Source organism: Phalangium opilio, unplaced genomic scaffold, assembly GCF_054372755.1.
Source record: "Phalangium opilio isolate 3A_F unplaced genomic scaffold, DU_Popi_V2 ptg000070l_1, whole genome shotgun sequence".
NCBI classification, from domain to species: domain Eukaryota; kingdom Metazoa; phylum Arthropoda; class Arachnida; order Opiliones; family Phalangiidae; genus Phalangium; species Phalangium opilio.
In genome coordinates, this window is record NW_028324182.1 from 9,001,847 (window position 1) to 9,028,825 (window position 26,979).

Consider the following 26,979-nt stretch of genomic DNA (forward strand, 5'->3'; position numbering starts at 1 on the left):
TTGCTATATAGAGTAGTTGATATCTGTATTGAAACACCTTGGTCATAACTCTTGAAATTATGCCTAGAAGTAAAGAAGCGAATCATTTTATAACTTCGAATAAACTTTTCTTGTGGGTTCAATATTAAACCTGTTCTTTATGCCACACAACGCGTATCTTCGCGGCGGTGGTTTTGGCGGGATTAAGGAGAGACCTTCTGGTTTGGTTGAATATTTAATTTTGGTACGTGGGCTATTATGTAACTGAACTCTTGCATTGTCATAGGATTTATGTTACCCATGTGGTTAAGGAAAATATGTTTTAAAGCACGTAACATAAACCAGTATGGCTTCGAGCGCGTTGAATCCCACATGTCACAGTTCAAGCCAAATCACCGTGTCGTGTTTGTTTGAAAATGTACACCCGAAATTGTATATCCCTTATTTTTTTCGTCACTGTCAACATTTTGGTCCTGGTTTTTTCCCAAATTCTCCAGTACTGAATTCATTTCATTTTCTGGTTCGCTCACAGAAAGACCATCTTTGTTTGTTACCAGATAGCGTAAAGATAGACATCAATGACTGAAGGAGATGCTATCTTTCTAGATTAAATAACTTGAATTGATCTGGATAAAGTTGAGAGAAAGACCCATTTTTTGTGACTTCTAGGGTTTGTACGCTTGGTACCTTATTTAAGGCGAAGGCCAAAATTTGGGGAACCATAGAATCGTATTTACTTTCGACTCCCACACGTGTCGTTTTGATTGGATTCTCCTTGATTTCTTATTTTATTAATACGTAAATGTCATCGTAATTGCCGATTTCCTTTTCCTGGTGCCTCAATGGGTTAGATTTAGTAACCCTATTTGGCCTCAGGGCAATCTAAAGAGATCAATCTCAACCCTAAAATAATATTACTTTACTCATGTTAAGCCCTACATTCTTTCCTATGAAGATTTAACATTTGTGTATTCATACGCACCGCGAACTTGAACTTGAGTTCGGGGCTAAGGCTTTGGACCTCTTAATTTACGAGCTCTTAGAATTTCCATGTTTTATGAAATGAAATGAAAATACGAAAAAATAACTTTACGGTTGACATAATTTTAATTTGAGATTTGATTTAGTAGTGGGGTTGTTGTAATATCTCTATTTATGGTTCAAGGTCAAGAGCCTGTCTTTGGGGAGAGGACTCAAGTTGACACCTTGACCTATAGAAGAGGGTGATGGTATTAATTCTAGAATGCAGCTGGATTTTTTGTAGAAGATATTATCTTGAAGTTAAATTTTTATCAAATTATGCATCATAATTTTTTGCCTTTACAGAAGTAGTCTTTTGAATTTAAGTAGATTTAAGGTATTTTCCATAGTGCACTGGACAGGTGTTTTTATTTTTATAAATCGTTAAACCACGATCTAAGAATTATACAAAAATATAAAGTCTTTAGTTTTATACATCGGGGTTCACCTGTTTAGACGTTATGAATATTGATGAATTCTGTCTTTGGTGTTAGAAAAGATTAACACTTAAAATAGTCTAGACGGCGTTCGACACGCGTTTGAAATGAAATGCATTGTTTCGAGCCTAAGTAAGCGATTTACCTCTAAAGGCCCGAGCAATATGGCGAATAGCTATTAATATAAAATTACTCACGCACTGTTAGAAGAAAATCCACGTTCAACCCTAAAAGGTGTGGGCGTTGTTAAGCAAGATTTATTGCTATTTTGCCCTCGTTTTCACTTTAGGTCTAATAAGATTATTAACTTCAGCTTATTTGTAAAGGTAAATCGTTACGTGTAAATTAATATATGTTTAGCACTAGTCAATTAGGACCCAGCCTAGAATGAATATTATCTGAATTTGCAGTACGATAATGTTGTATATTTCAATGGTTTTCGTTGTGCCAAGGGACTATAAAGTGTAGGCCATTAATATAGCTTACTTCTATGTCCGTAAAAGCCGCTGATAGTTCGTTATGTTAATATTTGTCTAATTTTTTATTACCAGTCCGTAATGGATTGCGCTTTATGGACTCTTTAAAAACTTTGTTATTTTACAAACTTTAAAATTCGTGTTTTGTTTTCTTAGGGTGTAAAAATGGCTTTAAAGAAGAAGTTACAACCAAATACTTTAAGTATACCAAATATTAGTTCAAAGAACTTTTTTGCCTTGTACAATGACGCGAGACTTGTCCTTCTGGGAGATATTTCGCTGTGCGTTGCCAATTTTCGATGTTTTTCGTTTCTTTGGTTTGGCTTTAGTACAGGAAGTAAAAGAAAATGTCTCTTCCGGTATAAGTTTATTGTATAAGCATTTGGCTTTAAAAATATTACTCGTATATATATTTTTAAAGGAATGTGCCACACTACAGTTTTTCTTTTTCCTTCCAAAGAGCCTACACGGAAACGTTTATCCATCTGTAAAATTAAAGACGCGTGTTAGGGCTATATGCATAGACTCCTAACGCATGAGTCATCAAGAAAAATCAATTCATGGTTCCAATTTGAATTATCCAGTATTTTATGTACTCTTTCGAACAAAAACAAAAGTTTATAACCTCAAACTTTCCTTTCAATTTTTACCTATTTTTTTAGGTAAAACACTAACGGTGTCGCTATTACACCCACCTGAACAAACTTTGGGTACTTGTATTGGAAGGACGCGAAGTTGGCGTAACTCCAGTCATGTCCGACTGAAGGAAGTCAGCCAAAAGATCTTTCTCTCAGAAGGAGCAGCTAGACGGGTTGTCTGTATAGGCCGCCATATACTGACACTTAGCTTTTGCGGGACGAATGACGAGCTCGTTTCATATGCCAAAGTTTATTTTGCTTTTTAAGCTGAGCACTAGTTCCAGACGGTACGAAACGAAATGAGAAAAGATAACGATCGTCGGTCTAATAAGGATTCGTAATTCGAAACGGAAGTCATTCTTATGGTCTTGAGGAAAGCGGAAAGAAACAGATGGTTGGAAATTTAAAACCTTTCATCACGGTTAAGTATTTCGTACCGGTGTGGGAATGAATACACTTGTGTCCAATATCAATAGAGAGATTCCATGTAATGACCCGGAGTTTCTTACATTCAACCTTTCGGCTAACACTTGCGTTTTCTTTTTAACTAAGACCTATTAAGGTTAGAAGTTAACTATAAATCATTCGCCCTTGGTTTTGGCGGGCTACCTTCAACTTCCGTAACATGATTCTAGATAAACTTGCAACTCCCAAAATATTTCTTTTCTCCACGCCGCCCCGCAAGTGTTTAAGACAGCTTTGTCATCTTAACAGTGCTAGTTTTAAAGCGCCAAAGATTAAACGAGGGTTATAGCTTTTATTGTATTGGGTGCCCTATTCGTTTTCAACGGAACTTACGAGGCACGAGGGAAGTGTTACTATTTTTACGTTTACGTTATGCCTGAGTGGATATAGGTCATTCACTCGCTACAGTTTATCTTGAAATAAATACCACAGTGAGTTTTTAAAGCTGCTGGTACCGAGATAGAGGCCCCAACAATTTTACAGTGGCACCTCGGTAGTAATTCATTATTTTAACCTCCTCCTCACGCCCGAACGCAAATACCAGAAATATTTTTTTTTTTGCAAGAGCTCTAGTAGCTTTTAAACGAATCCATCGCTTTAAAATAATTGTAAACATATTTTAAATGAGCTCGTAGGACATCTGCATCGTTTAATTCAAATTCCTTCGGGTATCTTCTTCTGTTAAAATTAAATTATGATGAAATACTTTCAAATAGAACGCGAGTAAACCACGTGAAAGTCATTAATAGAGAGAGAGGATAAAACAAACATTTAATTATGTAGCCCTTTTACGTTCAGGGTTGCTGCAGTGCCTGGAAATCCCCGAAAAAGTCGCTGATGGGTGAGAAGTGTCAGGACAAATGCAAGGAAATATCATTCATTAATTTTTCGATAGTAGCAAAAAATAATGAATTTAATGAAGGCGGCTAATTGGTCAAGAAAAATTACTTTCGACTGCCAAGGAAGTCCAGGAAAAATCAAGGAATTTTGAAATTTACCAAACCTGTACGTATTATGTTTTACTATGTCCTGATTTAGTCGTTTCACCATCCCTTTAAATATGTTGCGTAGTAATGTGTGAAAACGGACACTGATGTCTTTCATTCTCACCCTCGAGGTTTCAAACATTAATGATAATTAATATCCCGGCAATGGGAAAGAAATTAATATCCCCTAGACCCGACCTAACCTCTTCTACTAACCACAGCTGCTGGTAAATAATTAACGGCCTACATAAACGAATCTCTTTTGTAACACCTATCAAAATCTAATTTTGTTTCAGGGGATTTCTGGTATAAATTATAACGCAGGAAAAAAATTCTAAATGAAATATGGCTTTATTTAATATTATCTTTAATTACTTAACACTTGCAGATAATTTTTAAAATTTAATAGAGGCCAGTGGCACGAATTAATTTGGCATACTTAGAGAAAACCCTAATTTTTCAATGAGATTTAACTACAGTTTGTTTTATAAAATCAAGTACAATTTAGTTTCGTAACAATTTGGCCCCACGCGATTTAGTTTTAATTTCAAACTAAAAACTATTTGAGATATTCGTTAAGTCTCAATTTTTAAAACAAATCCTGGCTAACTCCTTGACTCTCGCACTTGACCTCGGGACGTAAAATAATATTCATCACTTCTAAAATATTAAACTAAAATAATCACATCAGTCTTCGTAATACCGTAAGTGTCTTTTGTCCTTGGAATGGAGCGTTTGCCCCTCTTAACAACGCGTGAACTTAAAAACGGATGTTGATATAAGTCTTCATTCTTATCTCGAGTGATAGGACACCTCTTAAACCATAGATTCAGGAACTTTACCGCTTTCGGTTAAGCAAATATGGCTAATTGTTAAAAGTTTTATAACTTTTCCGAGATAACAAAGTTCCGTAATCTTTCAACATCCTGAAATGTAGACTAACAATGATTCCGTCTTTTCAAGTGTTTTCTCAGACTATTTTTGAAGTATTTTCATAATTTTTTTTTCAAATATTTATCTACGCTAGAAGTGATCTTCGCAAACCGTAGATAGATACAAGAAGTAACCATACGTAAAAGTTTAATTTTAAATTCGAGGCGCCATCATCTGATCCGTCTTTGTCTGGTTTTGCTTCCGCTAAACTGGGTTCCTCCGTCAGTTTACTTTCTTCGGTACTCGCGTCTGAAGGGGATGGTTTAGGGGGTGCACCGTGGAACATTGGGGGTGATCGCGAAGATATATCAGGTACCACGACCTCAGGAACGTCGGTTGGTGGTGGGGAAACGCCGCCGATGGTTGTACTGGATTGTTTTTGTTCTTTCCATTTCTTCTTATCGGGGATGATGGTAGTGGCACGATGCCTGACAGAGACCTCGGGACACGAAAGGTCAACGGGCGAAGTTTTAACTATCTTTTGGGTTGAATTTTCCAAATGACACTTTAGGTGGTTGAGCTCCTTTTTGAATAAAAAGCTTTTGACGTTTTTAACATAGCTGTTTATCCAGAGAAGATCGCAACTGCACACCAAAGGATTTTCTGAAAATTCAAATATTTTTAAGGGTTACTTAACTGCGTATTATTTACCTATGCTAATACTAATAAAATAGGTAGCTCTGTAATTGTACGTTGTATGGCTTAAGGCGATTATTCATTCAACCTGATTCAGCTCATTTATAACTTAGGGGGAAGAAAATAAAGAGTAAAATTCTTTTCCGAAAGGACCTCATTAATTATGGCTCGGAGGGATTACTACTCCTTTTTAAGTAAGCTATGCTGTAATGTATTGTCGTTGACTGCGACAACTCAAAAATTCCTATTGTTGACTCGTGCTTGCTACTAAATTGGACGAAGGTGGGTGGTGAAGGGATGTAGATAAATTCTAATAAGTTTTGAGCCCTCCCACGCCATATGACTAATTCTGAGACGGTGACAGTATTTGGTGGTAAGCCTTTGTAGTTTTATGATGAATTACCTCCTACTCTGTCCGGGATTATTATTATTATTATTATTATAATAAAATCCGGTTAAATCAGCCCCAATAGATTGTGGGTGCTCTAATTTAGAGTATTTTTCTGCCATGGTCAGGGAAATATGGGGTTTTAATATAAGGTTCATAATATAATCGCAACTTCCTTTATTACTTCCTCATTTAGGGTCGATTCGAGGTACGATATAGATTTTCCTAAGGGGTAAGGAGAAAGCTCGGTTGTTGAATGATGCTCACAAAGTCAAAACAAGGAAAGAGGGGTCTTTTCAACGATTTCTCCCGCAGCAGTCCCGCTATCCATCATTTAGGGTATTTTCTTTTGAAAACAGTAGAGTTCCTCGCCCTCTTACTGTCACTTTCTATCTACGAGGAACAAGCTCCTAACCATTACGAAACAGATTTCTCACAGGCGTGTCAATGATCCTCGTTTGAAATAAGTCTTAATTGATACACCCTAACATTTTACTATGAATTACACCGCCATTCTACGCTATTGATAACGTTTCCAATTACTCTTCGAAACCGATTAAGAAACGAAAATTATCTTTGGTTCCCTTACCTTTAACGAATATAATGAATTCTTCATTAAGACTGTGTCTTAACGGCCTTAGTAGGCCTTGTTGGAAAGTGACCAATTGGTTTCTTGTTAGGTCGATGACTTGGAGATTCGGCGCGCCTTTAAAGACGTGCTTTGGAAGGGTTCGGATTCTATTGTTGGTGATTAACAAGCTAGTTAGTAAGTTTAGGCCGTCGAATGCGTGTGGATCAACAGTTTCGATCATGTTGTTTCTCAAGTCCAATTCCCGTAGTTGAGGGGTCCCACTAAAGACGCCGTCATCCAAACGGTAGAGTCGGTTGCTGTACATGTAGAGTCTTTGCAAGCTGGTTAGTCCAACGAATGTCTTTGGAGGAAAGAAGTTGATTAATCTTTGTACTAATAATAATTATAACCTTGAAACTTACTCTTGGCGTTATATGATCGATTAAGTTGTTTTGAATACTGAGTTCCTCCAGCAAGGGCATCCCGACGAAGACCAAGTCATCGATGGCCACGATTTCATTCCGTTCCATGTACAACTCTATCAATTTGGGCAAACGATAAAGAGCGTTTGTCGGAACTCTGCTGATCATATTGTCCGAAAGCGATAACTTGATCAAATTTGGCAGGTAAGCGATTGAATACGACTCCAAAGTCTGAATGTCGCAGTTCTCCATGGTAACGTTACGCAGTGACGTCATGTTTGCGATGGAGTATGGCCATAAAATTTCGGTATTGAATTCACTCATCTTTAATACCGTCATTTTAGTTAGTTGATTCAAGACTCCGGAATTGATGTAGGTTAATCGAGCATCCAACATGCAACTAAGAACCAATTCGCGAATGTCGTTCTGGTTTTCGAAACCGAGCCACGCGGGGTCACCGGGTTCAGTTCGCGACACGAAGACGCAAGAAACCGTGTGCGCTTGATTTGGCGCCGAATTGTCGCACGTGCAATACATAGGGGCTCCGCCTAATAAACAGGCGTTCGTTTCAACCGTTTCGCCCACGGACGTGGACAGTTTTACGAAACTGGCAAAAGTTATGAATAAAACCATAGCCTTACAGAATACGAATCTCTTTGATGGTAACATGATCACCCGGATGTTGGTAGTGCTTATAAATCAAGGGTTATTCGAAACGAAATGGCTCGGAATCGTTTAAAATAATAAAAACATCACATAGACGTACAGTTTGATAGTGCGCCAGCGAATGATTTAAAAACCGGACGAATTTCTTTCCCCTCGCTCGTTTGCTTAAATTGCGGGGCTTCTATCTGGAAAAGAAAGAAATATATAGGGTACATGTCATTAACGTTTTTGTGCTAACGAGCAGCGTAGAGCGTTCGATTTTTCGCTTTTCCAACGTATGCATAGGCAAAGTCTGAAGTGATGCAGCACGTGGTTTCTAACCAACTTTATTTGGACTTCGTTCCTGTGAGCTTAACAATATCTGAAGTACTTTTTTCCCCGCCAACTAATCTCCTCTCCTATCCTCCAACATAAGGTTGAAAGATGTTATTTAGGGATCGTTACGTAAGCTCTGTCTTCACTTATGTCACTCGTCAGTGAGTGTAAAGGCGTCGGATAGATGCTTCTGCTCATTTATAACACCCTGTATAGTTTGACGTGAAAGCACGGAATGAATTTGGAAAGTTTTTAGATCAATTGAATTTAAATTCTTTTTTAACCTCATGAATATTTAGGTAAAACGAGATTTTATTTCTTGTTTACTTTCCGTCAACTACAGACCCGTTTTGTACGCGTGTTAAGCCTTACTTGGCCTAAATAGAAGGTCGTACTGCGGTTTTAACATAATTCCGGCATAAACCTCTATACTTTTCTCTCATACCATCTCAATTTTTTGAGGGAAAAAAATCCTTAAGGTGTTAAAAGGTTCCTTCGAAATTCAAATTCCAAATTCGCTATGGTTAAAGGTTCCATAAACGATCAATTAAAGGTTTTTCCATCACGGTAATTTCACATCTCTAGACATTCCAAAGTCACAATTTAACTTTTAAATACGTATAATGCCTTAATAATTATAGCCTGACGCGACATTCGTGAGGAGTTAGGACTGATTTATTTTTAATTTTTTTTTTATTCTCACGCAGAACGTAAAAGGTCCTAAGTTTTAAAGAGAGCGGAACTAATACGGGTGCCGATGAAGATGGAATACTCGTTTCGGTTTTTCTTTTCTTTCCGTAACGAAATGATTTTCTAGGTAGTTTTTTTTCGGCATCGCCACACCTCCAAACCCGTAATTATCTCCCGATACTTCAGGCTATACTAAAGCCCTGCAAGAAGAATAAGACGTTTCCCTTCATTTCTTGTAGTACCGGCTACAAATTACGCGATATTTGATGCCATTTTAAAACAAAAGTACTTGGCTTCCGTACTTGGTAAATTATGGTGGGTTATCATCAACCCACGATGACCTATCGTGGTTCAATTCACAAAAGGTACCCAAATATTTCTCTCGCTCCCATATAACTAATCTCCTTATCTTGAAGTCTAGACTAAAATTGACCCTATAGCTTGACCTCTATACCTCGAATCTTTCCTAAATTCTTTTGTGCACCGAATCTATTGTTGAGGTATTTTTACTAGCATATTTAGGGAGTCGTTTTCCCGGTTTTTCTCACACAATCTCGCATGAGAAATGTTGTTTACTCCTAGATGTTTTTTTTAACTTACGGTGCGATTCTATTTCAAACAAGCGATGAAAAGGGAGTCCCCGTCTCCCTAAATCATAAGAAAAACAGGGCATTCAACAACTACGGGGTATGATTCGTGAGGGTTGTGTTTGTGGTTTAAAATGCGGAATTAATGACCGTTTAACCAAAACTTTTCGCTGCAACATTCCAAGCTGGTATAATACTGGCATTGACTCTTAATACCGCGAACGGTTTCGAATTTATCCCCTCACATTATTAATGACTAAATACGAAACTTTATCCGTTTATCTATAGTAGTCCTAGCGCTTTATTTTGTAGAGGCCCTCCGAAATATTTACGGCTCTAAATAAAACACACTTAGGTATAAACACCTGGTTGTCAAAGTTACTGGAAGGTTGTTTAAAACGAGGTGGATCCATTTAGTTTTAGGAACAACTTTTGCATAGCTATTAAAACAGCTCATAAACATTATGAAACGCATTTTTTAAGAAACGCTTACCTGTGAAAGTTTATATTAATGTCTTTCCAAAATAGCTAGAGAGATCCTCGGAAAACGCCTATTTTGATTCGGCCCGGTTTACTCTGTTGTAGGTGCGCGAAGTTTTTCGCTGCCTAGCTTTTTAAAACGCTCAATTGTAGCCAAGAATATTTTTTTTTATCTTACATCCCTTTCTTTTAACTTCCCCCTGTTTTTGAACTATAAATATATGGTAGAATATGCGAGAAGTTAGTAACGCCACGATGTTTACTTCCCGAAGGAGAGACCAGTTTTACGGGACTTCTCTAGCTAGCTGCTCTCTTGAGGATCTGCGGATCGCTCTCTCTGTCTCCCTCTTTGAATGATTGTCACAGACAGTGAGGACGTGGATTTTACTCGATACTCTCCTCTCGTATCATAGTAGAAATATATTCAGTCTCTCCTTAACGGGAGACTTCAAGGGAGAACGTTATTGGTCCAGTTTAACCCTTCTCCCACTCGAGGTTTTAGAATGAATGCTCAATTACACATAATTAGCCTAATTATTGAGTTAAAAGGGTTGATGTAATTAGTATAAGACGTTGAATGAAACAGGCGCGAGTGCAATTATAACCCACTCCCGCTTTGCAGAAGTAATTTTTACACGCGCCTCTGTGGCACCCCCACGCCCATTGTCTGTGCAGGATGGGAAATTATTTGAGAAATAAATTTTATTAGATTCAATTTTAAAAATGCAAGATTATCGTTAATTGACAATACTATCAAACCTTATTTTCAAAATTATATTAATTGATTTTTTAAAAGTCACCTAAAATATGTTTGTGCCATTTGAAGCGAAATAATTGGAATTCTTTTAACAGTAACTGCTATACACATGTCGAAAGAAAATTCGAATTTCCCGCTTGAGATGAAGCTCCCTTTCTATTGCATGACGAAAACACTCGTCGGGCTTACAAAGTTTCCACTACTCAAATTTATACTCCTTGTCAGCCGTGCTCGAAAAGTTGTCTGCTAGTTTGCAACGCAATTGTGCATCCTTGTTTTAACAGCTGTTTATTAAAAACAAACACTTTAAATGAATTAAGTGGTCACTTGCACCCTAAGCATTTAATTTTTAAGTGACCCATGTTATTTTTAAACTGAAAATTTGTCCAATGTCTTGATCATTGCCTCATTTCCCAGCCTGGAAATCTGGAATGGTTTTTCTTTCGGGCCTTGGCCATAGAAATGTATTGTAAACATATAATTTTTCGATCTCCATCTCCAAGTATGATTTAAATAATTATTATTTAAACAATTTACCAATATTCCTCATATTATTTATTTTGAAGAAGTACCAAAGAGTCTGGTAGCTTCTTAGGTTCTCAGTTTCTATTTTAAAAATGCTACACTTTGAAAAAAAATATGCCACATTAGACGTAGATGAAGTCTACTCTCTTATTGGAGAATTTGGCCTTCAACAAATTTTCTACTTCATTTTTGCTGGTTTAATTGGAGTCTACATGAGTGGGCAAACACTGCAAATTTCATTTGTAGGTGCCCAGCCTTCTTTTACATGCCATATTGAAAATGGAAAAGATCTCATCAACGCTTGTCCATCTGGTAATGTTAGTGGATGTTTCAAAATATCCTATCATTCTTCCTTCACATCTATTGCATCAGAGGTTCGTAATTTGTGTTTAACTTGAAAGTAACGTTTAATTATAATCATTAATTTTTAGTGGGACCTCATCTGTACAGATGCTTATAAATCCAGCCTTTCTCAGTCATTCTTTATGGCTGGAATGCTTTTAGGCTCCATTATTTTTGGATATTTATCTGATTTACTCGGAAGAATCAGGATCTTATTCGCGTCATTGTTGGCATTGTTCATTATAAGTTCTTATTGCGCATTTACAACAAATTTGGGAACTTTTATGATGTGTCGATTCTTTGCTGGTTTAAACACAGCCGGAGTTGGATTAATATCTTTTGTTTGGTGTACTGAAATGATTGGGGCTTCTAAGAGATCTCTTTGCGGAGTTTTATTGCAAGCATTCTTTGCTATAGGAATTGCTTTTCACGCATTTATAGCCTATATTCAACCAAACTGGAGATATTTTACTCTAGTCACGTCTTCCTTTGGACTTTTATATCTATTCCTGTTCATGTAGGTTTTAATTATATGTTCTGTTCTTTGATTACAGGGCTCCCACCAGGTCCCTGAAAGTCCCTAAACTCCCTATTTTCCTGCAAGGTCCTTAATGTACCCTAAAATTGGTATTCGGTCCTTAAATCACCCTATTTTCCCCATAAACATCAGAAAAGGTATCTATTTAGTAGTCAAGCAAGGAGAGATAACAAAAAACTAGTCCTTGGGACCAGTGACCCCCTAGTCCCCGAAATAATTAACTGGTCCCAGTCTTTGTCCTCCTATAGATTTGCAGTTAATAAACTGGTCCCAGTCTTTGTCCTCCTATAGATTTGCAGTTAATAAACTGGTCCCAGTCTTTGTCCTCCTATAGATTTGCAGTTAATAAACTGGTCCCAGCCTTTGTCCTCCTATAGATTTGCAGTTAATAAACTGGTCCCAGTCTTTGTCCTCCTATAGATTTGCAGTTAATAAACTGGTCCCAGTCTTTGTCCTCCTATAGATTTGCAGTTAATAAACTGGTCCCAGTCTTTGTTCTCCTGTAGATTTGCAGTTAATAAACTGGTCCCAAGGACCAGTAACCCCATGCAATACTTCTAGAATTAAAAAAATAGTCCAAGCAATTAATAAACTGGTCCCTAGGACCAGAGGAAGTGCGCTGCTATTTTCACATAATAAGGGCATTTTGTTTTACCAGTGGTCCCTACTTTTAAAATTCAGGTCCCAATTTTACCCTATTTCAATCGTGAAAAGCCCCTTTTTCCCCTATTTTTGAGATTTCAGTGGGAGCCCTGTGATTACTTTGGTTCTTACGTGTTTATTTTTTAGATGGTTGCCTGAAAGCCCTCGTTGGTTAGTTTTACAAGGAAATCATCCTGAAGCTCAAAAAATCCTGAATGATATTGCAATCAAAAATGGGACCATTCATCTTCTTCCTAAAGATTGGAGACTAAAAGAACCTAAAGTTCACGCTAATGCTAATAAATCCAGTGGAGATATTTACTCCATTTTTAATCATAAAATTCTGAGAATGTGGACTTTAACGCAAATATTTTCTTGGTATTAATAATTAATTATTTAAAATAATTATAATAATTAATATTTTTGTTTATTTAATTAAAGGTTCGTTAATAGTTTAGTTTATTATGGGATGACACTGGCATCAGGGAAATTAGGAGGCAGTTTATATTTGAGTACAGCTTTATCAGGACTTATTGAGTTGCCTGGTTACTTCTTAACTATTTTAGTTATGGAGAAACTTGGAAGACGTTTAACACTTACTGGATTTATGTTAGCTTCTGCTCTTTCATGTTTGGCGATCATGTTTGTTCCTAATGGTAATAAATATGTTTTAATTTAATTGTATTGCATTATTTTAAGCCAACATAATTAAAATTTAATGCTATTAGCTTAAGTTTAAAAATGTTTTATGCATTTTTAATTTTTAATGTTTTAGGAAGTGGTATTCTTTTAAATTCCAAAATAATTCTGGCATTAATTGGAAAAATGTTTATATCAGCGTCTTTTGCTGTCATTTATATATATTCCGCTGAACTCTATCCAACTTCTGTAAGGTGAGTGTTAATTAATTATATTAATTAATTATATTGATTAATTATGTTAATTAATTTTAATTAATTAATTAATTATATTGATTAATTATGTTAATTAATTTTAATTAATTAATTAATTATATTGATTAATTATGTTAATTAATTTTAATTAATTAATTATGTTAATTTATTTTAATTAATAAATTATGTTAATTAATTATGTTAATTAATTAATTATATTAATTAATTATATTAATTAATTATATTAATTAATTATATTAATTAATTATGTTAATTAATTATGTTAATTAATTAATTATATTAATTAATTATATTAATTAATTATATTAATTAATTATGTTAATTAATTATGTTAATTAATTAATTATATTAATTAATTATATTAATTAATTATGTTAATTAATTATGTTAATTTTAATTAATTAATTATGTTAATTTTAATTAATTAATTATGTTAATTTTAATTAATTAATTATGTTAATTTTAATTAATTAATTATGTTAATTTTAATTAATTAATTATGTTAATTTTAATTAATTAATTATGTTAATTTTAATTAATTAATTATGTTAATTTTAATTAATTAATTATGTTAATTTTAATTAATTAATTATGTTAATTTTAATTAATTAATTATGTTAATTTTAATTAATTAATTATGTTAATTTTAATTAATTAATTATGTTAATTTTAATTAATTAATTATGTTAATTTTAATTAATTAATTATGTTAATTTTAATTAATTAATTATATTAATTATGTTAATTAATTATATTATGTTAATTAATTTTAATTAATTAATTATGTTAATTTATTTTAATTAATAAATTATGTTAATAAATTATGTTAATAAATTATATTAATTAATTATATTAATTAATTATATTAATTAATTATATTAATTAATTACTATTAATTAATTAATATAATTTAACTATTTTCATAATAAAAATCTTATTTCAGAAATGTCGGAATGGGTATTGTAGCCATGGCTGCCAGAACAGGGGGAATGTTTGCACCATTTACAGTGCTTTTAGTAAGTACTAATTAGTATAATTAATTATTTTTTTTTAATTAATTTAAACTTAATTACTTATCTGGTGCAGGATGATGTTCTTCCAAGTTTACAGTATTTTACATTGGGTGTCTTATCTTTGTCTTCGGGATTGTTGAACTCCCGTCTTCCAGAAACAGGGGGAATACCTTTATTAGAATCAATGGAGGATGTGGAAACTCTGGCTGTCGATTCTAAAAAGAGTAAATCATTCCAAATTTATAAGAAAAACTTAAAGAATAATAGTGATAATAAAGAAGAGGAGATGGAACAATTTGTTCTGTAGATTTTAATTATGTCTAAATTAATGTTAATGTTAATATTAATATTTATACAAAAAAAAGAAAGTATTTTAAATATTTTTAAAATAAATAATTAGTATTTTAATTGTGGGTTTGTTTTTTTTTCTTTTTGTTTCAGGATTTCAATCTAGAAAGAATTTATAGAAATGTATGTATTTAATTATTTATCTTTAACACTAAATATTTCAGTTCCCTTTTTGTTTTATTTATTATTCAAAACAATAAATTAATTAATTTTTGGTTAAATTTATTTATTTTTTTTTTTGAGCATCCATTTTTGGTTGAGTTTCGTATTATTATTTTCCTAATTTGAATTCCGCGCACTTTTTTGCCTTGAGTCATTTGTTGACGTCATAAGCTCTAATAACAGGGATGCCAGATTGGGCTAGAAAAATTGCTATTGGGCTGTTTTTTGCAAAGAGTAATTTTTACTTAACTAATTTAGTAATAGGACTCCACTGTAAACAAGATTATTCTTAATGGATGTTCCTAATAAAAAACAATTTATTATTATTATTATTAAGCTTAAGGGAAAATGAAACGGAGGGCATTGGGCTAGTTTTCTTATTAGGCTGGCTGGAAAGCAAAATGTTTGTGCTATAATTTCTGCTTTTGTTTTCTGGCAGCCCTGTATATTATAGGTCATTCATAGCTCGTTTTCCGAAATGTCTACTGTGTTCCGTAGTTAATTTTAATTAAATTGAGAAGTTAAACGTAAGGAACATAATAATTTTCGCAAAGTTTATATCTCCTATACGCGGTTTAAATCGGGAAAGTGATATAATTAAGGAAACTGTAGATATTAAAACGAAAAGAGTGAGTCATCTTCTCTCCTTGGCAAAGGCTTAGGGTTGTAGAAAAAAGGAATTATAATAAAAACAATACAAAATTGGAATCTCATGGCGGGTTATCAACCACCACCACATGGAGGAAAAGGGGTAAGTTATTCTGTTTGTTTGTTTGTATTGTTTGAAACATTAATTAGCACGTAGTTAATTATTCCGTGGTGTTGTCATAATAAGGGCGACTGGATGAGTAAACTTACAACTATTGGCAAGGGTGTAGGCTCTGCTGTTCTTGATATAACTAAGGCTGGTGTTAATGTTGTAAACAAAGCCCTTGATCAAACACCCAAGGTAATAAGCGACTCTTAAATTATTGGTGGTGTTGAGTAGCCAATAATTTAAGTTTAAGCATGTGCAAGGGTTAAAAACATGGAATAATTGGTTCTGTTTAAATGCAAGGCTTGGATGAAAACAGGAACAGTTATACAGATAGTATCCCGTTCAACAGGGAGGTGTTTACAAATTTTACAAACAACAGATGGTCGTTTGGTGCTAGATGGTTTGGGTTCAGAAGGGCAGCAGTATTATAATGGTGTGTTTTAGATTAGCACCTGAATTTACATAATAGTTACCATGACTCATTGATATGTTATTATAGCACACTTCACTGTAATATGTGAACCAAATACCCATGCTGTTTATATCCACAATAATTTCAACTACATTGCAATTGTTGATGGAATAACGCAATTATATGCAGCTGTATGTAAATTTTAACGTATTTGGGGTCATAAGAAGAGTTGATTATAAATAAATCTGATTTTAAATTAGGGACCAAGTGGAATAAGTACACCAAAGTGCCGTTTAAAGGTCCGAGAACCAATTATAGGGGGGAATTTTTTCATGTTTGAATCTGATTCTGAAAGAGGCCGGTACCTTGCCATATTACCCAATGGGATGTTAAAATCTGCCCTTGTTACTAGCCCATCTGAAAATGATTCTCAGTTCGGTATAAGAATTATTGTAAGTCTTGAATTTTTACTTTTTTAGTCTTTTGAGCTAAAATAAGTTTAAAATTACTCTAAAATATTATTTTTAGTATGCCCCTGTCCAAGCTTCTGGTCCTCCAATGCAAAAATAACTAAGACATGGAAGAACACTATATTTAAATAAAAAATGTGCCTAACCATTACACCAAAAACGGATTTATGGGATAAGAACGTCACATTGTAGCTTTAGCCTCTAGTACCATCCTCTCATACTTTATTGAGAAACTTCGTCTGCTTATATTTTGACTCCACCCACAAATTCGATCTCTAGAAGTATCTATATACCAGGGTGGGAAATAAGGATTTTTTTAAAACTGGACATTGGGCCAGCAACCCTCCCCCCCCCTGGCCTGGAATTATTAAACTGGTCCATGACCTGGGCTAAACTAAAGAAGTGGGTAATTAAAATAGTTGAAATAATGTCTGGATTCTGGCTATCCTTGAATTTTCTTAGTGGTCCCATGGACCACTGACCCCCCTCCGATTTAATTTATAAACTGGTCCAGGCAATTTTTAAACTGGTCATTTGCCCTGTGCCACCACCTTATTTCCCACGCTGCTATATACAGAATTTGTGGGTGGAGTCAAAATATAAGCAGACGAAGTTTCTCAATAAAGTATGCGAGGATGGGGAGTGAATTCTTCGCTAACTCCGACATTCTTATCCCATAAATCCGTTTTTGATTACACCTATAATCAAAAATGAATATTACAACTTTGAAAACTATATTTTATTATTCAAATTTATTAGTTTCTGAATAGATTTAACATTGAATAAGCATAAGTGATACTTAATATAAATATAAATATATACATTGCATTTTACAATTATGAAAAAAGGTGATGGGAATCTTATTCTTAATCTCCCAAGTTTTTAATTATAAATTTCCGAGACTAGTACGATCTGCTTGTTCCAAAAGTGGCTGTAAATTACTATCAAATAGTTCGCATCTTAAATAAAATGGATTTTAATTAAAATTAATACAAAACTTAACATTTTTCTCGTTAATTTCTTTACCTTATAGGCATTTCCAAAGAGTAAAAGGGGTTCTTCAATGCATAATCAGTGTATAATTCATAAATCTTTTGCAATAGAGACTCTATTCCAATATGCTTGGGTTGGGCAACAACTATGAATTTTACCCCTGAAATAGAGTTGTTATTTCCCCATAGAGCTTAATACAGTCGAAGGCAGAGGGCTGCCATTACCCTATAGATCAAGAATAGACTAATGGCACCCCATGTTATTTCCCCATAGAGCTTAATACAGTCGAAGGCAGAGGGCTGCCATTACCCTATAGATCAAGAATAGACTAATGGCACCCCATGTTATTTCCCCATAGAGCTTAATACAGTAAAAGGCAGAGGACTGCCATTACCCTATAGATCAAGAATAGACTAATGGCACCCCATGTTATTTCCCCATAGAGCTTAATACAGTAAAAGGCAGAGGGCTGCCATTACCCTATAGATCAAGAATAGACTAATGGCACCCCATGTTATTTCCCCATAGAGCTTAATACAGTCGAAGCCAGAGGGCTGCCATTACCCTATAGATCAAGAATAGACTAATGGCACCCCATGTTATTTCCCCATAGAGATTAATACAGTCGAAGGCAGAGGGCTGCCATTACCCTTATACAAACCTGTTATAGTTTGAAAGCAATAAAGTTTAAAGGTATCTGCTTCTAATAATTTGATTCCTGAGGATTTAGGTTCAGGGGAAAGTTGTGTAGCAATGGCAAATAATCTATTGAAATTTTGGTTAGATTATAATTAAGATGTAGAAATATTCTTAAGTTTCTTTCTTACGAATGGAATGTGCTAGCTAAGACAATTTTTTCATTAGTGCTAAGCTTGGTTCTTCCAAATTTGATGCTTATAGGGTAGTTTTCCTCCTTATTTAGGATTTCAAAAACATCTCGGCCATCTTCTAATTGTCTGCCGTTTACAGGGATCCCATTTACACTTAAAACCGTGTGACCCACTGTGAAATTATCATTTCAAATTAGTAATTATTATTTAAAAAAGTTATCCTGAGTAACCAAGGCTTAACCTTTAATTTCGTCTCTTTGCCCGAAAGCTACGGCTATCTTCTTATTTTGCATTTCTAAGACAATCTCCAATGGATAGCTAAAGGTTTTCTCAATTTCCAGCTTTGGGGGATTATAATCGTGCTGATAAATTAATCCTCCGGCTTTGCTTACAATATAAACACTTAAAGGACGGCCGGTCGCCATTTTTAATAACTTTGATTGAAATAAAGCAGACGATAATGCACGGAAGCACACGCTCAGGTTCGGAAATAAGCACTAACAAATTTGGACACTAAACGAAAAATGATTTGATTGGCTGAAACGAAATGACGCAATATTATCTTTATCTTACGCTTAAAGTGGTCTGCTCTATGCTGACTCAGTTTTAGTTTTACGTGAATAATGTCGTGCAGTTAGTTTGACAATTTCGGAGTTAATTTTCAGAAATTATTAATAGTAATTAATTTTATTTACAATCTAAAACACTGTACAAGAACGTTTTTGAAGCTGTAAGACAAGCCTTGGACTTGTTTGTGACCCTATAGAAGTAGGGACACGAAATAGGCTTCTGTAAGGTATTATAGAATTGGCAATTTTTCTGTTAAAAATTAAAATATGCCAGTTGGAAACCGTCACCGTGGTGGCTTCGGCCTTGTTTTGTTGTTTTACCAAATATTTGGAGGCATAGGAATAAGCCGTATCCCTCCAGCTACACTTATAATAACTGCACTTCAAATCCTCCTTTACATGCGTGTCATTAAAGTCCCCTGGCATGGTTTAGATGATGTGTGTCTCAGTGTCCACAAAGTGTGGGGAAAACAAGAATATCGTAGACTTTTAATCGGTGCATTTGAACATGCCGATGATATGCATCTTTATTACAACATGATTTCCTTTGTTTGGAAAGGAATTACTTTAGAAAGGTTCTTTGGTAGTGGAAGATTTTTCTTCATAGTTTCGGTCTTCACCTGTCTTTGCAATATTACGTTAATCGCGTTATCGAAACTTCTGGGGGAAATATACGACGATATGTTTTACTATCAATGTGCCGTTGGGTTTTCTGGGGTGCTATTTGCTCTTAAAGTATTAACCACCCATTATTGGCCACCTAATCAAGGACTTGTAATGGGTATACCAGTTGATATACCGGCAAAATATTTAGTATGGGCAGAACTAATCTTTATTCAACTCTTTGTACCAAACGTGTCTTTCGTCGGTCATTTGGCTGGAGTACTTGTCGGTTTAGCTTATATTCATACCCCTTTAAAATCTGTCATGAGTAGAATCTGGTCAACAATGGCTTCTGTCTTGTTCGCGACGCCTCAACCTTACCGTCAGTTTCAACCAAGCGCTGGAACTTGGGCATATCCCAATGATTTTGCGTCGGGTAGTGCTAGAACACATTTTTCACCGTACGGAAATGAGTATCATTGGGATCACGGAGATGGTTCCCCTTATGAACCAAATTCATATGAATCGCGCAGTGAAGAATTACGTTCGACATTTACCGCAGCTTCAGAAGAAGACGCGATGCTTCAAAGAGCAATAGAGGAAAGTCTCAGAGAAAGAAACTTTGATATTTCTGGAGATTTTATACCCGAAACATTTGAAAGTCAAGAACCAAGTGCACCACCGTCTGATGATCTTCCTTACCCAGCAGACTTTTCTAATATGCCATCATCAAATCCTTCGTCACATTTGCCTTACCCTCAAGAGCCATCACAACCTACAAATTCTAATAGACTCTATCCAGACCTTGATGAAATACGCAGGAGGAGACTGCAAAGATTTCAAAATTGATATCTACAAACATTTAATTTTCATGGCTTCACAATAAAGTTGCCGTTTCATATCTGTATCTTTGTACTTGTCAAGATCTTAACAAATAAAATTGTCTATTTAAATTATTAATACTTTTTGTACTACTTGAAACTCACAAGACATTGAGAATCTATAATAATAGAACACTTCAGCTTTCAGCTATTTAAGTTTAACCTAATACCAACATCAGTGACTTTTCGCTAGTTATTTCCTAAATCTGCAGTCTTAAGTACCATTTTCCAAAGTTGCATTACTTCTTCAACCTGAACAAATCTATACATGGGTATAGTTTGCATGTTTTTACAAAATGTAATTTCAAACTATGCATAAACTGCGCGGACAAAGAACTGAATAATTTGTATGTAAACGACTTTCTTGGTTAGATAGGCCTATTGCGCGATGATAATTGATCATGAAACTGGTTGACGGTCAAACTGCTGAAATTGGTACTGGTACGTGATTATAAGAGTGCATAAGTATAGAACTATCTCAGAAGCCTTTGTGTGACGTCACCCATGCTTTTTGCCTATAGAACCAAAGCGGTACCAAACATGGCCGCCGACTTCCTAAGCTAAGCCCGTGACGTTTTACCTAGGCATTGACGTCACAACTGAGGTAGCTCTAATAGTGTCTAGTAGTAATTAAGTAAATTCCAAGCATGATTTCTAACAACAAGCAAACTACTTTTTATTGTTTTTCTTCTTATATCTGTTACAGTTATCAGTCACAGAATAGATTAAACTAAATTAACAAAAAAAAAACTCAAAAAAATAATGTATTTGACTACTATACAACAAAGATCTTGTAACAACTTATTCACACGATGGAGAGTTCTTTAAATTTAGGTGAAAAATAATAATAATAATAATAATTTTAATAATAGGCACAGCCTCTTGTATTCGCGTCTCCACCTTTCCTACCCACCCGAGAAAGGTCAGTTGTCCTTTACGGGGCGGGTAACAAATTTCTTTTTAACTAAGAAATAGCGCTTAACTTCCGAGGTAAGCGGAGAAAAGACGGGACAAGACGGAGTTGGATCGGGTGGCTGGCTCGCTACCGGGTTCGGGCAAGAGACCTTCGCATTTGGCTGATCCTGGGGTGAAGTCGGAGCAGATGGCGTCTGGGAGAGAGGCGGCGATTAGATTGATAACGTCGTTCATGAACTTGATGGCATCTTCTCCGCACTTGTTCCTGACGGTGTCTTCGAGACACGTTCTCAACTTTTGGTAAGTACTGGGGGTAGAAAAACTAGTTAGAATCACCAACTTCTTATATGGATGAATGGTGATGACTGGTCTTACCAACAAGCGGCTGGGATTCTCTTCTTGCGGTCAACAGTGACGATGAATTCGAGGGAGCTTTGAAGACCAGTCAAGCATTGACGACCATCTCCGTAGGCCTCACGCAAGCAAGGAGCCTGTTTCAAGAAGTCTAAAGAAAAGAAGTTTTTTTAGAGACAATCCATCAGATTGCGTCGTGTGACTTGGATGCGTACTAGTTCTGAGTTCTCCTCCTTCGGTACAGAAATCGTTAAGATGATCATCGGCTCCTTCGGTGACGAAGTTCAAGAGTTCTCTTTGGAGTGGGGTCATGCACTTGGTGGTGTAGTTCCTCAAGCAAGAGTAAGCTTCCTTGATGTAACCGCATTGACGGTTGAGTTCTTCGTCATTGACGGCGATACTACCGGGTCCTTGGTTGAAAAGCAAGAGGGTGGCGGCGCACAAGTCCAACTCTCTAAGATGGCAACTTTGAGCGGCCACGATTGTTGGACCAGCTGAAAAAGAAGAAAAATACCGAAACGTTATTGATGATGCCAAATTATCAGGCCCTATACCCTAAGGTGAGATTTTAATAAGCTAGTATGTGTATATCCATATTCAAACTAGTTTTATCAAAGCGTGAGATTCTATTCGAATGTTGTTTTTTTATCTTAAACTCGCCAAAGTTTATTATTATTATCTGGAATTATTCCTTTTAGTAGCAATTCCCGTTATATTTATCTGGCAAATTTAGTTTGACCGAAATCCGCGGGTTATTGATAAAAAAGAAAAAAATCTAAATATTCTTTCTCCGAGGCGAAGCTGGCGGTTCCACTTTCCAAAATCGGAAAATTTGTTCCACTTTTTAATCAACACTTGTTTCCTGAACCCCGGAGAATAAAGCCCATTTCCCCGGGCTGCTATTACCATGCTCAAGCGCTGTGATTTTTTAAAAGGAAAATTTGTTGAAGACATTAACCTTAAGTCAGCTCTAGGGCAAATACTAGGAATCCCTCAGAGAAAGAGAGAGAGAGAGAGAGAGAGGAGAGACGCGAAATACTTTTCGTTTTTAAAAGCATTTCGGTTCCTCCTTCTCAAATGGACTTTTTTTTCTACCGTTAAATGCTACCTTAAATGCTATTTTTAAACATGGGCGACATTAGGCCGCTCCTATTCTTTAATATTACCACAAAAAAGCGCGTCCCACTGAGAGAGAAGTATCGCGAACTAGGCTAAATCTTGTAATTGAGAACGCGTGAAATATTTTAAGAGATTTAACTCACGAGGTACCCAAATATTTAGAAACCCCGCGTTAAACCTAGTTTGAATTTTTTTTTATATCTCCATCACTTATTATAGACCCCATTATCCGCATCACTAGTTTATTTCTAGGGGATTTTTTTTTCATTGTTATATTTACATAGATATTGTTTACCGAAAAAGCCAATGAGTCGTTAAGAGCGTTCCCATAACCCAATAAAAACAAGTTGCTATATCGAGGGAAAGGAGGGCTGTATCTCCTAAGAATATTATTTAAACCGAGTCACTCTGGATAACGACGTTAAAAAATAATTTGAGTTTTTACAAAATCAACTATGTCCCCCAGCTATTAACAATTCCCGACATTTTTCCCCATATACCAAGAAACAATTTTTTTCTTGTCGCGACAAAGTGCCTGGTCTACGCGTTAGGTAACTGGTTATTCCAGTACAGGCTGCTTCTGCCGCGGTCTCCTTAGTAACTCTCTAATCACTTTCGTAATACTAATGGAAAGATTTAAAACACGCTTCTCATTAAGTCGTCGATAATTTATTCCCCGACTACCTGACTATACTTATTTTAATGTAAATATATTTCTAGCAAGGTTTCTATCGGAATTTATTTCCTGTGTCTAATTATTATCTTAGGGAGGTTTCTTCAGTCGTTTAGCTATGAGAGAAAGGTATCTCTAGTGGCTTTTTTCTATGGGGTTCTGTCTCTATCTATTTAACCCTATTCGTTATTACTGGATTGATTTTGTTTTTCCAATCCGAGTTTGACTTTGTAATAAAAATTTAAGTGACATTAAGTTTTTAGCTTGAAATGCAATGCCTGAATTTTTGCTACCAGTTAAATAAAACTTCATGAAAAATCAACTAAGTTGCTAGTGAAAAGTAGCTACACCTCTAAGCTCTTTCAACTCCTCAACCGATAGTGACTATGGGACAGTATCTTCGAGTTTAGGGTTTTCTTAAAGGATTCAGAGTTACTCGGCGCATTTTAAAATATTTTTTTCATTGCTATTAATATCCGTAATAATCCATGCAAATCCTTTTGTGGAATCCGATTTGTTTTAGGGATGGGGTAGACACATTGTAGACGAGATCACGATGGGTTTTTTGGTGGTACTTACCGAGACAGCACACGGCTGCGATGAGAACGGCAACCTTCATGGTTGTTTGTAGATGGTTTTTGATGAAACCGAAATGTTAAGTAAAGTTAACTTGTGGAAAGACTTTCTCTCTTTGGTGGTGCGAGTGAGTTGTGATGCCTGAAGGGAACTTGTCCCTTCTTTATATGGGTCTCCGAGCACCTGTAACCCGTCGTAATTACCCGTAGCGAGAAAGAGCCTATCCAAAATTGATAAGGGGGGTCGCGTTCGCAAAAGGGGGACCACTCAGAAAGAGAGAGAAATTAGAAATTTATTTTTCAAAAAACGGGGAGGGCAAAAATGATAGAAGCCCCGTTTTTCATCGAAGAAGGTAAGCTGAATTTTTTTTTTTTTTTTTCTCAAATTTCGGCGAATTGAAAAGCGTCAATAGTTACGTCACGTTGACTAAGAGCGGCTAACCCTCCTTTTATTTTATTTTTTCTCTCAACCGTCGAATTTGCGTTTGAAAACCTTCGTTTTCCAATTCATAATTAATCTCCCCCCAAATTCTATTTAATTTTGAGTTTCTTTTTCACTAAACGGTTTTAGTATAATCGTTACGCGTTCAGGGACGTATGAAATTTATTTTTTTTTAATAATAATTTCGGGAAATTATCAGGTTTTTCTCCCTAATCCTTCTTTCATCTATCTTTCTTGTATCTACGAATCTCTTTAAGATTATTTTGAAATAATTTTGACACTATTAATCACTACCTTTTTCGTAAGAAATGTTTTTATTACTAACATAAATTCAATGGAAATTCAAATGGCATTGGTGTGTTTCTTGTTTATGTTTCTTTTAGTTTGTTATCAACTTTACTTTGAATTAACATTATCATTTAGCTCTTAGTACAAGAAATCTCCTCGAAACGTCTGTCTAAACACTTGAAGAGTGAAAAAAAAGTTCGAATCTCTTGAGTTTGCTAACTCGAGGCGTCTGGGTCTAGGATACCGAGTTTTACTCTTTTTTTCGTGTCACTTTATGCGAATACTAACTTCGTAACGAACTAAAAAGATTTAGGGAACCTTTCAAAGTAAAATACTTGAAATTGAAAGTCTTATACGAGTCTCAGATTACGAGACTCGATTTTTGTAAACCTTTGAAGGGTTAAAAGGGGTTTGTTCCAAAAAATTTATCAACGTAATCAGTACTGATTTTTTTAACATACAAGTCAAATCGGGTCGAGTACCATTTATGCCATAAGTTTAAAACTTGAACATATTCATCATTTGTAAAGGTTTTTAGCGCTGTTATTTAGGATGAAATTTGGTCGTTTTTAAGGAGTTAAGCCTAAAACTTTCAGGAAAAAAGTTGAATCCTCTGAAATTTAATAATGAAATTTGATCTTAAAACATAAGCTTTAATTGGTTCCCTCTGAAAAATAAGTTTTGTAATCATTTGTGTCTGTCGCTATATACGATTTTAATTACCCAATATGTATTTATTAATTGATACAATGTAATTTCTACCAGGTTTTATTTCAAGGGCGTCCCTGAGCGTGATAGGGTTTTCAAGGCCCATTTCTTAGAACGGCAGGGACATCTCAAAGGCCGCCCAAAAGTATACAGCGTAAGTGATATATCCATTTGTTTTTCAATCTTACTTTAGCTAGACATTTTTAATTAGGTCATCGTTTGGTACGCTAGTCTTATTATAGAAAAATCGGCATTTCCCAGAGCGTTAGGTCGAGGTAAACACTTTGTAAAAAATGTTCCTCAAAAAGGAACGTACCAAGGATTTACGTGATTTTTCATTATAACAAACAAAACTTTCTAAAGGCTATATTCTAGAGTTCGGGAAATTTATTTTTAATTTCAAATATCCAAATTTACTTTTTATTTTTAGTTAATATTGAGCAATGTTTTTTATTTTCAATTTTAAGTTACGACATTATCGTTGTTTTGAAGGTGAAATGGATATATTTTCAGTGTTCACTTAGTTACGCTTATAGATTTTAAAACTGTATCCTAAAATCGAACGAAAATTTCCCATATTTAAATTTGTTTCAAATCCTGATTTAGCAATAGCTAAAATGTACGTAGAAATCAATTTACTGAAAGTGCGTACAAAACTACTAATGAAATTAACTAATTCAAGGAAATGAAAATTGGTGTTTGGGTTAAATTAAAATAACATAGCTTTAAGTTTTGTTCAAAAAGCGTGTCAAAATAATTCCCAATTCAGTAGAAACTAGAAAGTTTTCAAACCTACTATAGGCCTAGCTAGAAAATTTCAATGCAGAGTGAAATTAATTTAATTATATTATTTTATTTTTCGCAAACAGTGTGACTCGTATAAAATCTGTCCTTATACATTTAACATAAACATCAAATTTTTCCAAGAATCCTTGAACTTAAATTGATTTTTTTGATAATATGTTGGAAAACATCTCGTCTGATTCACACTTTCTCCATTTTAATTCGAAATCTCCAATCAAATCTCGTACTTAAGGTAAAAGGTACGGGTAGACCTTCGTGTGACTATAAGATAAAACCGGACTGGGTTTTTCCCTATAAAGTGGTAAACATTTCGAAGGAATTAAACAAGCTGCAGCTTCGTATTATTATTTTTTTTTCGAAAATCATTTTGTTTATAATTTTGTTAAAGGCGGGGCTGTCTTCCCAGGTTTTTGTTTTCTCCCTTGAAAATTTCCAAGCGTATTTTCCGTCTTCTCGAAAAGCGGTATTTCGCAATTTTGTCTTTAATTATAACGCTTCATTTGAAAACAGAAGAAATTTGAATGAAAAGAAACGGAGAAGTGTATTATCTTGTCATCTCCCTTTCATTATCCGCGTGTGATTTTGTGAGAAAAGGAAGAAATAGTTAAGAGACTTTTTCTTATCAGTCGATTCATTTTGAGATCTTTGATGCGGGG

At 35.0% G+C, this 26,979-nt stretch overlaps 6 protein-coding genes across 9 annotated transcripts; 3 read left to right on the plus strand and 3 right to left on the minus strand.

Annotated features, from left to right (window-relative positions):
- Nucleotides 1-4,329: 4,329 nt before the first annotated feature.
- LOC149661421 (uncharacterized) lies at nt 4,330-9,842 on the minus strand. 2 transcript variants are annotated; one of them, XM_089842937.1, is made up of 5 exons: nt 9,703-9,842; nt 7,718-7,802; nt 6,952-7,275; nt 6,548-6,890; nt 4,330-5,537 (listed from the first exon to the last, which is right to left on the minus strand). In XM_089842937.1, exons 3-5 carry the CDS (start codon nt 7,273-7,275, stop codon nt 5,020-5,022), a joined length of 1,185 nt encoding a protein of 394 aa, XP_089699063.1. In that variant the 5' UTR covers nt 7,718-7,802; nt 9,703-9,842; the 3' UTR covers nt 4,330-5,019. The 2 variants fall into 2 exon arrangements, with proteins under 2 accessions (XP_089699063.1, XP_089699062.1); XM_089842936.1 differs by lacking the exons at nt 7,718-7,802; nt 9,703-9,842 and having other exon boundaries at nt 6,952-7,620.
- Nucleotides 9,843-10,037: 195 nt separating this feature from the next.
- On the plus strand, nt 10,038-15,445 carry LOC149661422 (solute carrier family 22 member 15-like). 3 transcript variants are annotated; one of them, XM_089842935.1, is made up of 10 exons: nt 10,038-10,948; nt 11,013-11,345; nt 11,403-11,830; nt 12,641-12,871; nt 12,935-13,149; nt 13,269-13,386; nt 14,351-14,423; nt 14,494-14,644; nt 14,862-14,891; nt 15,370-15,445. In XM_089842935.1, the coding sequence occupies exons 2-9, from the start codon at nt 11,064-11,066 to the stop codon at nt 14,885-14,887; spliced, it is 1,524 nt and encodes a 507-aa protein (XP_089699061.1). In that variant the 5' UTR covers nt 10,038-10,948; nt 11,013-11,063; the 3' UTR covers nt 14,888-14,891; nt 15,370-15,445. The 3 variants fall into 3 exon arrangements, with proteins under 3 accessions (XP_089699061.1, XP_089699060.1, XP_089699059.1); XM_089842934.1 differs by lacking the exon at nt 15,370-15,445 and having other exon boundaries at nt 14,862-14,989; XM_089842933.1 differs by lacking the exons at nt 14,862-14,891; nt 15,370-15,445 and having other exon boundaries at nt 14,494-14,828.
- Nucleotides 15,446-15,539: 94 nt separating this feature from the next.
- Nucleotides 15,540-17,566, plus strand: LOC149661423 (uncharacterized). The gene is made up of 6 exons (XM_089842941.1): nt 15,540-15,681; nt 15,766-15,879; nt 15,988-16,120; nt 16,187-16,290; nt 16,360-16,551; nt 16,628-17,566. The coding sequence occupies exons 1-6, from the start codon at nt 15,643-15,645 to the stop codon at nt 16,667-16,669; spliced, it is 624 nt and encodes a 207-aa protein (XP_089699067.1). The 5' UTR covers nt 15,540-15,642; the 3' UTR covers nt 16,670-17,566.
- Trs23 (trafficking protein particle complex subunit 4-like protein Trs23) lies at nt 17,303-18,842 on the minus strand. The gene is made up of 5 exons (XM_089842940.1): nt 18,634-18,842; nt 18,390-18,564; nt 18,224-18,327; nt 17,596-17,722; nt 17,303-17,528 (listed from the first exon to the last, which is right to left on the minus strand). Exons 1-5 carry the CDS (start codon nt 18,815-18,817, stop codon nt 17,456-17,458), a joined length of 663 nt encoding a protein of 220 aa, XP_089699066.1. The 5' UTR covers nt 18,818-18,842; the 3' UTR covers nt 17,303-17,455.
- Nucleotides 18,843-18,933: 91 nt separating this feature from the next.
- Nucleotides 18,934-20,524, plus strand: LOC149661425 (rhomboid-related protein 4-like). The gene has a single exon (XM_089842938.1). The coding sequence runs from the start codon at nt 19,229-19,231 to the stop codon at nt 20,411-20,413; it is 1,185 nt and encodes a 394-aa protein (XP_089699064.1). The 5' UTR covers nt 18,934-19,228; the 3' UTR covers nt 20,414-20,524.
- A 572-nt stretch (nt 20,525-21,096) lies between these two features.
- On the minus strand, nt 21,097-24,237 carry LOC149661426 (uncharacterized). The gene is made up of 4 exons (XM_089842942.1): nt 24,086-24,237; nt 21,930-22,208; nt 21,736-21,865; nt 21,097-21,667 (listed from the first exon to the last, which is right to left on the minus strand). The coding sequence occupies exons 1-4, from the start codon at nt 24,123-24,125 to the stop codon at nt 21,424-21,426; spliced, it is 693 nt and encodes a 230-aa protein (XP_089699068.1). The 5' UTR covers nt 24,126-24,237; the 3' UTR covers nt 21,097-21,423.
- Nucleotides 24,238-26,979: the final 2,742 nt, after the last annotated feature.